General features: G+C 49.0%; 1 protein-coding gene across 10 annotated transcripts in view; it reads left to right on the top strand.

The window, feature by feature from the left end:
- Window positions 1-1937: 1937 nt before the first annotated feature.
- NIN (ninein) overlaps window positions 1938-11877 on the top strand; it is a 104442-nt gene continuing 94502 nt past the window's right edge. For 9 of the 10 annotated variants that reach the window (XM_036306536.1, XM_036306551.1, XM_036306543.1 and 6 more), the window contains exons 1-3: window positions 1938-2096; window positions 2608-2661; window positions 11642-11845. In XM_036306536.1, the coding sequence (XP_036162429.1) occupies window positions 11663-11845 (183 nt within the window). In that variant the 5' untranslated portion in view covers window positions 1938-2096; window positions 2608-2661; window positions 11642-11662. The remainder of the gene's footprint in view (window positions 2097-2607; window positions 2662-11641; window positions 11846-11877) is intronic. The other variant, XM_036306528.1, reaches the window with a different exon arrangement.

Genomic DNA, 11877 nt, shown 5'->3' with positions numbered 1-11877 from the left:
AGCCTGGGTGAGGGGCTTAGAGCTGTTTGCAGGCTGGCCACGGCAGCGGGCTGGAAGCAGGTATCTGGGATTTATTTATCTTCTATAATTGAAACTTTGTAACCTTGAGCGGAGCTCAGGTCCAGCAGGGCAGGCAGGAAGCTTGACTTCCTCCATTGCCGGGGGCAACCCAAGCCTCCTGCTCACTCCAGCTCTGTGGCCACCACCATCTTAGTTGGGTTAACTTGCATGTTCGCTCCTGATTGGCTGGTGGGTGTGGCTTGTGGGTGTGGGGGGTACGGTCAATTTGCATGTTTCTCTTTTATTAGATTAGATATAGAATGACACCTATGTAAGTATTTTGGTAATAAGTTAGCTATTTACTTAACAGTGTGTATTGTGTTGTAATAATTATTACTGGTCTGAACGACCATGCATAAAATACACAGAACATGAACCTCTCCTCTTATTCTCCAGGCATACTGTGTTGAACGAAGAGAGCTTGGGTTCTAAAATAAGACTGATCTGCTTTATTTATTTTTTTAACTTTCTACTTTGAAGTAACTGTAGATTCACATTAAGTTGTAAGAAATGATATAGAGATTCCTTCTATACCCTTTACCCACTTTCCTCAATGATAGCATCTTGTATAACTAGTACACTATCACCAGGCAATTGACATTAATGCAATCCTAGGGCCTTATTCAAACATCGCCAGTTTTACATGCACTGGTTTGTTTGTGTTCTTAGTTCCATGCAATTTTATCCTATATGTGATCTGCTTTTGAATCCCAGCTCTGCCAAGTACTAGTTGTGTGACGCTGAGCAAGGTCCTTACCATCTCAGTATTCTCAGCTGCAAAATGGGTATAATAATGTCTGCCTCCTGAAGGTGGGGCAAGGATTAGGGAAAGGCATTCCGGTTGCGTTTCCAGCACACTGGATTCTCAAATGCTAGTTTCCTTCCTGTCTGTCCCTAGTTCTCTCTGTAGCAAGCGGGTTGTCTCCAGTTTCTTGTTGAAACAACCAGACTTGTGGGTCAGTAAATCAGGCAGCTTCCTTCTTCAAGGGCAACACTTTTAACCTTGCAGCTCAAAGAGAGAGCCTTGGGGATTGCCCCAGCCCACAGCGGCCATCGATCTAGGCCTGGCCTTGGAATTTGTTTGCATCCAGATCAGAAGTGTAGGGATGGGGGGGACTAGGGGACGGGTGCAGGGAAATAGGTGGTAAATACGGAGCAATCCTTGGCGGGAAAACAACCAACTCCAAGGAGTCGCCATCCGTGTGGTTAGTGACGGAACAGGTGGGAGTCTATGAGAACGCGGGGGCCAGGTGCGGGAGCCAGTCCAGATCTGGTCGGAGAGTGGCACTCGCTGTAAAGGGTGCTCTTCCCCCCCTGGACCTTTCCTCCGAGAACCGCCAACGGGCGCTCCCGCGCTGACAAACCCGGGGCTGCCCGAGGGCAAGAGGCGCCTAAATCCTCACCCAGAAGTAAGTACCGCTGGCTGGAGGCGGGCCTTTCCTCCACACCCAGAAGTGGCCGCGGTGTCGGGGCGCAGCTGGGGGTGTGAGGGCGCGTTTGCAAGGCCAAGGAAGCGAGCGGCCAGGGGGTCGAGCGGTGGACGCGCCAGTCGCTGTCCCGCGGCGACCTCGGGGCTCTGGTCTCCTCCGTCTGCACCCCCTTGAGCCCAGGCCACTCCAAGTTCAAATCTCCAAGCGACCGCCCCCGCCCCCCAGCGTCACGCGGCAGCCAAGACCGGACCGGGCTCCTCGGGGCTCGGTCGACCCGAGCAGTTGGGACCGGGGTGGGCGGGGGGCAGTCCGGGTCCAGGTGGGGGAGACAGACCCCGCCGCCACTAGGCGCTCCTCCCTCCGCCGCCCCAGCAGCGCGGGCCGAGGAGGAGGAGCCGCGCCCGGGCCAGCACCGCCCCGGCTCCTCCTCTCAGCGCTCGCCCGGCCCTTCCTACCGGCGCCCAAAGCTCCGGGTGGCCGCGGCCGAGCCGGGAGCCGAGCGCGCTGGGCGCGGCCGTCCCGCTGCCGCTGCTGGCGCGTGAGAGCCTGAGTGCACCCGCGGCCATGGTCCCCGCGGCGGCTACCGGCGCCTGAGCCCCGAACGCGGTAAGCGAGGAGCCCGCTTCCGGGACCCCCGTCTGCGGCCTGGGGGTGCTCGGAGGCCTCGCGCTGCCCCCGCGCCGTCGGGGGGCCCTGCGCGCCCCGGGCGCACCAGGCACCGGGACTGGCTGGGGCTTCCCCTCCGGGGCCCGGGGCCAGGGCGGCAGCTGTCCCCGCGGGCCGGGTGCATGGAGCAGCCGCGGGGAAGCGAGTGGCCTGGAGGCCAGCCCTGCCCGGACGCTCCCGGGGCCCGGCGGGGAGGGGGCGGCTTCGGAGGCGGGAGGAGGGGCGGGTGGTGGAGGCGCGGGCGGGGGCGGGCCGGGGGTGGGGACGGCGCGCGCCGCAGCCCCCAGGAGCCGCACTTTTGTGAAAGCTGGGTCCTTACATATGGAAATGACGGTCGCGCGGGTTCCCGGTCGCGTCCTTTTGAAGGACGCCCGTCCCGGACCTCAGCGCCGCCTGCGAAGCATTGTCCCGCTTCTTGCGCCCTAACAAAGCGCCCGCCTTGGCTTTGCAGGGCACCGGAGGCGGGCGGCCGGCTGTGCGGGCGCGACGGAGTGGCCGACAGAAGGTAGGCGAGGACGCCGGGGCAGGGAGCGTGCGGTCTGGCAATACAATGGGGTCTCTGAGGTTTCTTGGGGCGGCGATGGACAGGCGGGTTGGGGACGCATCTCCATCGCAGGTTGCCAGGCACCTGGCCTCCGCGTCCGCCCGGCGGCGCAGCGGGTCTGGCACCTCCTCCACCGCGGTGCCCCGTCCCGCAGCCGCCAGCTGAAAGCGGCTACTATGTGTTGGTCCAGGAGTGGACCTGAGTCCCGGAGGGAGCAGAAAGGGTGGTTTGTTCTGCTGCCGTGTGCCACCCAGGCAGTCCTGTGGTTGAGCGACTGAAGGGAGCCCTGTCGGGAGAAGCCCGAGGTGTTACCTGGGCTGTCTTGAGTTTCGGAGAGCTACCCTTAACGTGTGATTTTTCCCAGGGATGTGGGATCGATACCTATAGAAAGACTTTCCCAGGGCAATTACCACTAAGAAAGGGAAAAAGAACAAAATGATACTCTGTTGCCTGGAAGCCTTGCTCGCCAGAGCAGCAGCAGCAAGTGTGGAGTTTTGCGGGAGCAGCGTCCAGGGTCCCGGAGCTGGGCTTCTGCAGCCACCAGACCGGCCCCTGACAAAAGGACAAAGCTGGTGGGAACAGTTGCCTGCTGGGAGCTCTTTCTGTGAAGTTGAAAGCGATAGAGATAGGAAGAGGCGATTTCCTAGCCCCAACCCTGCCAGTTAAATGGGGGCTGGAAAGATGGTTCTTCCATGTACCCGGTGTCTAGACAGCTAAGCTATTAGATCTTCTGCTGTCTTTACTTCACGGGAGCAGATCCCCTCCTGGTGTTGACGAATTCCCGAGATGGGCTTGCCATACAACTCAACTCCTGAATTTATGGAACGAAATCAGATGGCATGGTTGTCTTTTGTGAGTGAGGTGGTAGCTGTTTAGGGTTAGCATCCTAACAAAGTCCACTGTGGCTCATGGGCTAAGCTCCAGAGACCCTCTAAGGTCAAAATAAATGTGTATGTCTACTTCTTTCCTGAGGCTTAGCATTCTGCAAGGAAATGTTTTGTTTGGGGTTTGTTTGTTGTTGTTGTTTCAGTGTCAGCTTCATTTTATCTTGATCTTCTCTAGTGGCTAGCACATTGGTGGCTGACCTAGAATATTGGCAGATCTTGTTTGGCGTGGAGGGGGTTGTGAAAATTCCCCTCCTGTGTGTAAAAGTACCTTACAGGCTGACTGCAAAACCAGTTTCCTATGGTCTCCTCAGCTGTTGTCAGTGTCCTTAGGGAGGTCAAGGGAACTGCTGGGGAGTTTCTTGGCAGATTTTTTTACTTTCACCTATTCTCTGGTGAGTGTTTAGACTGCAGGGGTTCTCAACCTGTGGGTCGCGACCCCTTTGGGGGTGGAACGACCCTTTCACAGGGGTCGCCTAAGGCCATTGGAAAACACGTATATAATTACATATTGTTTTTGTGATTAATCACTATGCTTTAATTATGTTCAATTTGTAACAATGAAAATACATCCTGCATATCAGATATTTATATTACGATTCATAACAGTAGAAAAAATACAGTTATGAAGTAGCAACGAAAATAATTTTATGGTTGGGGGTCACCACAACATGAGGAACTGTATTAAAGGGTCGCGGCATTAGGAAGGTTGAGAACCACTGGTTTAGAGGAAAGCATGTCGAGCCAGGCATAGGTAAAGGGTAGGACTTATAGATGTTTCAGATGGGTTAAACATGGGGCAAAGGCAGGAAAAGGCTTTACAGGGGACAACGGGAAGGAAGCCATCACAGGCACTGTCTTTGCATTAAAATGTCATGGATCAGTCATTTTAATAGGCACTTACTCAGAATGGCATGGGTGTCTTTTTTCTTGGTCTCTTCCACCCACCCCACCCCCCACCTCCCTTTTAAGTATGTGATGATCCTTAATACCAGAAGATATTAACTGCCACGGAGGGGGACAAAGGAGCTCCAATGAATTCTGAACAGCCCATCTTAACTTAATAGGCAACATTCTTATCATACGTTAAGTGTTGTTCAAATAAATTGTTTTAAATGTCACTGCAAATGGCCTTCTAAACTAACATTTCAGCCATCTTGATGCTTCCACTTTATGTTGATAATGAAAATACATTTTTATCAGGCTAACCTTGGTAAAGGGTTGGCAAGTTTAACCAGAGCATTTTTGAGGCATTCAAACAGCCTGAAGTCTTTTCAGGAGGTTTATTTTTGTAGATGCCAATTCATTTGTAGGCCAGTAAATTATGTGGTTTGAATTCTGGCTATTGAATGTACATTTGTTGGGCAGGGGCTTGTGAAAAGACATACTGAAGCTTGCAAAAGAGTTTTTTTTTTCCTAATTACAAATAAAATAGAATTTTAAAAAGATGATGGGTATATGCAAGTGAGCAACTTTGAAATTAGGAGGATGTTTCTGTATTGCCACTTATAGCAGAAATTAACCGTTTATTCCAGCTTTTGGATGGGAAAATTACAATATTCCTGTCCTAATGCTCACTTAAAAAAACAAAGTTGAGAAAACCTATTGTTTATAGATGTAAAAAGTGAAGCTCTTCATGTTGACCCCAACGAACTGTTCTCACACCTGCAGGCATTTTACATTCATGTGAGTTAATATGGATCAAGAAGTGAAAGTTGTTACCAGCAGTCTCTTTTAAGAAAGTGACAAACAGGCCACAGTTTTTTGATTCTGTAGTCTTACTTGGTAGCTGATTACAGGTTATTGACCCTACAGTGTGCTAGGCTCATGATTTTATTCCTACCGCTATCCTGAGATAACAATTTGATTGGGTAATCCACCTTGCTATTAGAGTTAGCAAAAGCTTGGCTTTGCTACATCATTCAGGATAGTAAAATACTAAGTTTATTTATGCTTTAGAATAAATACTAGTAGGATACCCTTAGCAAAATTAAATTTTATAGTGTAGTTAGCAAAGGTGGTTATTCTTTCTAACTTAATCTGGCTTTTTTGTGTGTGCGGTGGCATTTAAGCTTTTGTGTTATATTTTTATACGATGATTTTATTCTTGGTGACACTCTCTGTGCTGTTGGTATCCAGCTAGAAATGAGGTGCTGTCTGAGCAGAGAGGGGCCTATCTCACAGTAATTAGTGTGAGCCGCAGTTTTGGGCATAAATATTCCATATAACTACGTAAATGGGGACAATTGCTTTTTCTGTTAAGCTTTTGCTAAACTTAAATTTAGTCTCGTCCCTATTTCATTTTATATTGAAATTAGTCCAAAAGAGCAAGACTGGAAATCTTTGCAGCAAATTAAAGTGCAGAAAAGAGAGAAGAAAAGGAAACGTTTTCATTGTGAGGCTCTGATTTGCCAAAGGGTGAAAGCTTGTTTATCGTTGTAGTTATAAAGTAACTAAATTAGTCACTTGGTGGTCACTGTCTGGTCTGTGGGCCCCCAACAGCTATGTCTGATCACAGACCCAAAGCATCTATTATAGTAATACCCAGCGAAAGCGGCTGAGCCAAGGGGGACATGCAGACATTCCTCGTAGCTGTTCAGCTGCTGGACCATCTGGAGGGGAAATAAAAGGCCTGGGCTAGGGGCTCTGGCATTATGCTCATTTATTACTTGGCCTTCCCTTGCCAGGCTTTGTCCCCCTTTCACTCCTTCTGGCCCAGAACAGACGTCCCCTTTGGCCGGGGTGCCATTCTTACAAGCTCCTTTCTGTATCTTGGATGCTGGAAAGTTCACAAGTTCACGCACTCACTTCATGCTGGCCTGATGATGGGACTTCATCATTCCAGCTGCATCCACACCTATGTCCCTCCCAGCCCCACTTGGCACTGTGATTTCATCAGCCAGGGTTGCCGAGTAGAGCACAATAACACAGCTCTGAAATGGACATCCCTGTCAGGGTCTGCGCATTTTGGCAGCCTTGTTTTGAGTTATTTGGAAGGAAAATGCTCCGAATAGTTCTCATTATGGGTGGTAAATGTTGTGATTAATGGCTCTGTGCATCTGCCTCTTATTTAGCCGTCCCCAGCTAGAACTTCAAAATATTGCCCACGCCGCCCTTTTACTCCCAGGAGTGGTAAAGGCTTCTGACAATTCAGTCGGGAAGGTAGATGGTTGGAGGGAGGCCCAGGTTGGTGGCAGGCCTTTTAAAACTGGAAATGTTCTTTGCCATTTGGAAAAAGATTTATGACTCCAGACCCAACCCTCTTCATCTCTGAGTAAGATTCCCTCGTTGGTGGGTGTCAGGCTTTGACTCTGGGAAGCACCGAGTTTGCACAGATGAGACATATTTGAGTGTTTGGGGGAATTAATTTAACGGCTCTCAATCCCTGGACTTTGCCCATTATGGAAGAGATGGGATTCTTCATGATCCTTTTTACATACAAATTTATGTCTTCCTGGCGCTAAATCCCAAAGCTGCTTTAGTAAAAAGAGATTGCTTTTTCTGTGTCTCCCTAATGCCTGGGAGGCTATAATTATTCAATAAATGGCTCGAAGGTGCTAGGGAGGCAGGAACCCACCATTCCCCATTCCAACCTGGAGGAGCCTGTGGCCATCAGGTGTTCCACGGTGGTTTCTAGTACCTGGTACAGTTTGGCTGGTTAACACATAACGGCCGAGGTAAGTGGCTTGTTGATGGTATCATTGTAGTGGCCCGATTCATGAGTTATTACGTGTCGGTTGGAGAGGCAGTAGAGTTTAGAGTCAGACCAGGCTTCCAATCCTGGCTCCACACCCATGTTAGTGTTGAATTCTTGGACAAGTTCTGTACTTTTGCCATCCCCCAATTTCTGCATCTTAAGTGGGAAGGTGAAATCTATCGAAAGCAGTGGTTCTCAACCTTCTGGCCCTTTAAATACAGTTCCTCATGTTGTGACCCAACCATAAAATTATTTTCGTTGCTAACTTCATAACTGTAATGTTGCTACTGTTATGAATCGTCATGTAAATATCTGATATGCAGGATGGTCTTAGGCGGCCCCTGTGAAAGGGTCGTTTGACCGCCAAAGGGGTCGCAACCCACAGGTTGAGAACCGCTGATCTAAAGTATTAGGAAGATTCAATGAGATCATATAGGTAAAGCACTCTGCATAGGCCAGACTTACAGTAAATGCTCAGGAATTTTTTAAAAAATTGTTTCTGCTGAACTCCCAACTATATTTCAGCCTTTCTGCTTTTGCTTCACATGAAGTTTATCTACAATCTGCCTTTAAGTATTGAGGCAAAAGGGAACATTACTTGCTACCATTATTGTAATATAGCATTTAGTAATTAGTAATATAGCATTTTAGTATACATCACATGTACGCTGCCCATTCTTGCTCTCTGGATTCTGGCATCCACAGCTCCTGCTCTGCGTCTGTTAAGGCAGGTCTGTGGCTGATGGGCCTGTGTGAGTTACCTCTCTTCAGTTGAACCCCGTCTTTGTAAGTCACAGGTATTTTCTTGGTGGTTTTCTCAGTGGGATTTGCTACTCTCAATTGCTTACCATATTGAACCCTCAGGACACCCCTTCCAGATGGGTATTGTCCTTCCCATTCTATAAACGAGGGGACAGGGAAGGTATCTTAGACAGACTGTCCCCCAAAGCCACATTCCATCACCAACACATGCAGCTCGAGTGTGAGAATCCACTGGCTCACTTACTCCTTGAACCAAACTTCAGGCGGGCGACTCTGTGACACAGTCTGACAGTGGGTGCTGGCTTTCTACTTCTGTGGCTACGTCTGGGACTGAAAATGCCTTTGAAAAAGGGTTGGATTGGGGTGGGGGATGGAGGAGTAGAGGTGTGTTTGCGGAAGAAATCGGCATTTCAAACTCTTTGTGTGCTCATTTATTTCTGTAGCTCTCATTCAGGTTAAGCTTCCACTTAAGAAATCTCCATATACCCAGTCAGTCCGTGTTTACACTGCGTCCTGGCGTGAGGGTCACACTGTACCGTGCGTTTGGGGGACACTGTAAAAGAAACAGAAGTTGTGGACCTTCCCCTTAAAGAAATTTCTGGCAAGTGGGGAGAACAAAATTCTTGCACATGAAATTACTGATGAACATTTGGGGAATAATATCAACCAGTAAACATGCATTCTGTGCCAGAAGAGTACTGACAACTTGTCACCATATGTAACGGTCTTTTGGATGTTTCCTTACATACGATCCTTTGTTCTACAGGGCTAGGGCTGTTTTCCCCCTGAAGTCAAAAGAATGTTCTAATTAAGCATGGTGTCTTGGGAAGGAAAGAGATGAAATACAGAGATAACAAACAAACAAACAAAAAAACAAAAAAAAGAGAAAGGTACTGTAAAATGAAAGTTTTATCTAGCAAAAATCCAGTGACCTCCCAAAGAGCAGGGCATGATAGTCTATCCAATTCAAAGCCATGCATCAGATCTGGACTCCTCAGTACATTGTGAGTTTTATGGCCCTCTTTCATGGGTTTAGATGGACAAGTCCCCAACCCTTAAAAATAGTTCTTAAAAGAGGAAGTGTTAGAATTCTTTCCCTTTGGGGTTTTTTTTAATATGCAAAATCAAGCAAAAGCAGAATAGTCTGGCATTTATGAAGTTGGTCAGATTACAGCCCAAGGGACAGTTACACTCAGAGAGCGAGTCCCAGAGCTATGGCAACCCTGAAAACCCCAGAGCACCTTGGGGATTCTCAGCTGATCTTAGCTGACAATTAACTGGCAGACTCTACGTGGATCTCATTAGCCAAGCCTCGCCTCTTCTAAATTCCCAACTTTTGTGGCTTTGCTTAACACCTTGGTGTTTCTTTTCTGTTGCTTTGATGTTTATATAGCACTCTCCACTTCTTTTGAAAACATTTACATGGTGATTAGTTAACCCAACAGACCAACTCCGGGAAGGTAGCCAGAACCAGCAGCACCTTAGTAATAGAAAGACTGATAATTAGGAGAGACCTTCTGATACCAGGAGCCTGGACCAGAAGGGCGCCACTCCACGTTAATGAGCGGCCCCAGTAAAGATTGAGCTAGCTAGGAGCTACGGGGCAGAGCTGGCTGGCATCCGTCTTCCGAGCCCACCTGATTCTGCTGAAGATCGGGGCTCTGTTTTACCTTGTCATGTTTTGTACAGTTGTCTGTGGAAAGAAAGCCACACAGCCTAGACTGCAGTGGTTCTCAACCTTCCTAATGCTGCGACCCTTTAATACAGTTCCTCATGTTGTGGTGACCCCCAATTTCATTGTTACAAATTGAACATAATTAAAGCATAGTGATTAATCACAAAACAATATGTAATTATATATGTTTTTTCCAATGGTCTTAGGCGAACCCTGTGAAAGGGTCGTTTGACCCCCAAAGGGTCGCGACCCACAGGTTGAGAACCGCTGGCCTAGAGCATCATTGATTTGTAGGGAAGGCCCTCTTATTTTCAATTCTGGCCGTGTTCAACATCTCAACTCACACACTTCCATGTTGTAATGATCTGCTCCATGGAACATCACCTCTAAGCCAGAGTTTTCTGACCCAGGGCTGGTTTTATTTAAAAGTGCTGCTTTTCAAAGTAGGATGGTGTTTGCAGGGGGAGGGGGAAGGGAGAGTTGCTGTGCTGTGGGTATAGAGCTTGTCACATAAGATGAAAAGGATCTAGAGATCTTCTGCACAACAATGTGCATATAGTGAACAATACTACTGCACACTTAGTAGGCTGGATTCCATGTTATGTGGCTTTTATCACAATACAAGTTATATTACAAGGTAAAGAAACCTTTTTTTTAAAGGTGCTGCTTTTTATAGTCCAGGGCTGGTTCTGAGAGCCTTGTTTCAGAGAGCTGAGGTCATCGTCTCAAGGGTATATGTCGTGTGTGGCTTCCATTGCGTCATGGTGAAGGTACCTCCAGATGTGCAGGTGCCAGACTTTGATTGGAAGGCCCAACACATTATACATGAACTATTGTGCAAGCAAAAAAACAGATAGCATTTTTCAAGTATGATGTACCTCGTATTTTATGATGTATAATTTTAGTAAAAATGGTTGTGAGGGTTATAGATGACTCCGTGTTTTTACTGATCTCATGGAAAGTGGGAAAACAGAAGGCCTGGGGCTGGGGTGGATCAGAGAGATGCAAGGCAGAGTAACCAGGTGAACAGAGCGGCGATGGCCTAGATGCTAGAGGTCCCCTGAGATCCTGTAGGATTCATATGATCTGTGGCTCCTTCGAACCTCACCGTCTGAAAGGTTGGAGTATTGTTTTCTCCGCTCTCTAGGCAACTAAGCATCACCTAAACCTCCCTGGGACTGAAGCCAGCTCCAGGGAATGCTCTTCCTGTCACACCCCATGTAATTGCACCAATGGTTAATTGAGTTGCTTTTTGAGGAACTCTTGGAAAAGGCATTTGGTCCCATGTAAACAAGGAGGTGGTTTTGTATCAGACGTGCTCATCCAGTGCTTCCTGCTGCAACCATTTGGTCTCATTGCAACGGGGGCATCTAGGCTGCAGGAGGAGAAACTAAACAGCAGCTCATCCAGCCAGCGGACTGCAACATCTGGACAGGTCGGCTAGAGCGTGCGGACTTGCATGGAAGCTCTGGCCCTGTGGTCTTTTGACACCAACAGTTAGTTTATTTGAAAGGACTGGGTGTCAGAAGTAACCTTTCACTGTCTGTAAGTGCTGGGCCAGATGAACTGATAGAGAATCGCTCTCAGTCTTGAGTTTGAGAGACTGGCTGCCCGCCTGAGGGGGTGCCCTTCTGCCTACAAGACTTCCTCATTCGGGTAACGTTAGCCTGTGGTGACCGGACCTCGACCTCATGGGTGTGCCCTGTGGGAGTGTGTGAGACTGGTCAGGGCTGGGTCCCGGAGAGACCCGTGCGCTCGCTGGTGGGTGTGAGTATTCCCTCTCCTCCTGGCTCTCACCAAGGTCCCGTTTGACCTGCACGAGGGGACCAGGGCGGGCAGAGGATAGGGATAGTGTTGCCGAGGTGTGGCAGTGGCAGGATTCCAGGGGCTGCCACAACCTGACCTTGTCTCTGTCCCACACAGGTGAGCGCTGTGGGCTATGGGATGGATGAGGTGCAGCAGGACCAGCATGAGGCCCGACTCAAGGAGCTGTTTGACAGTTTTGACACGATGGGCACTGGGTCCCTGGGACAGGAGGAACTCACCGACCTTTGCCACATGTTGAGCTTGGAGGAGGTGGCCCCGGTGCTGCAAGAGACGCTGCTTCAGGACAACCTCTTGGGCAGGGTAAGGCCTGGGGAAGAGCGCCGGGTGGAAGT

The sequence above is a fragment of the Myotis myotis genome, unplaced genomic scaffold, assembly GCF_014108235.1.
Source record: "Myotis myotis isolate mMyoMyo1 unplaced genomic scaffold, mMyoMyo1.p scaffold_m19_p_1, whole genome shotgun sequence".
NCBI lineage: Eukaryota > Metazoa > Chordata > Mammalia > Chiroptera > Vespertilionidae > Myotis > Myotis myotis.
Note: the sequence above shows the minus strand (reverse complement) of the source record. Positions and strands in the feature narration are given on the sequence as shown.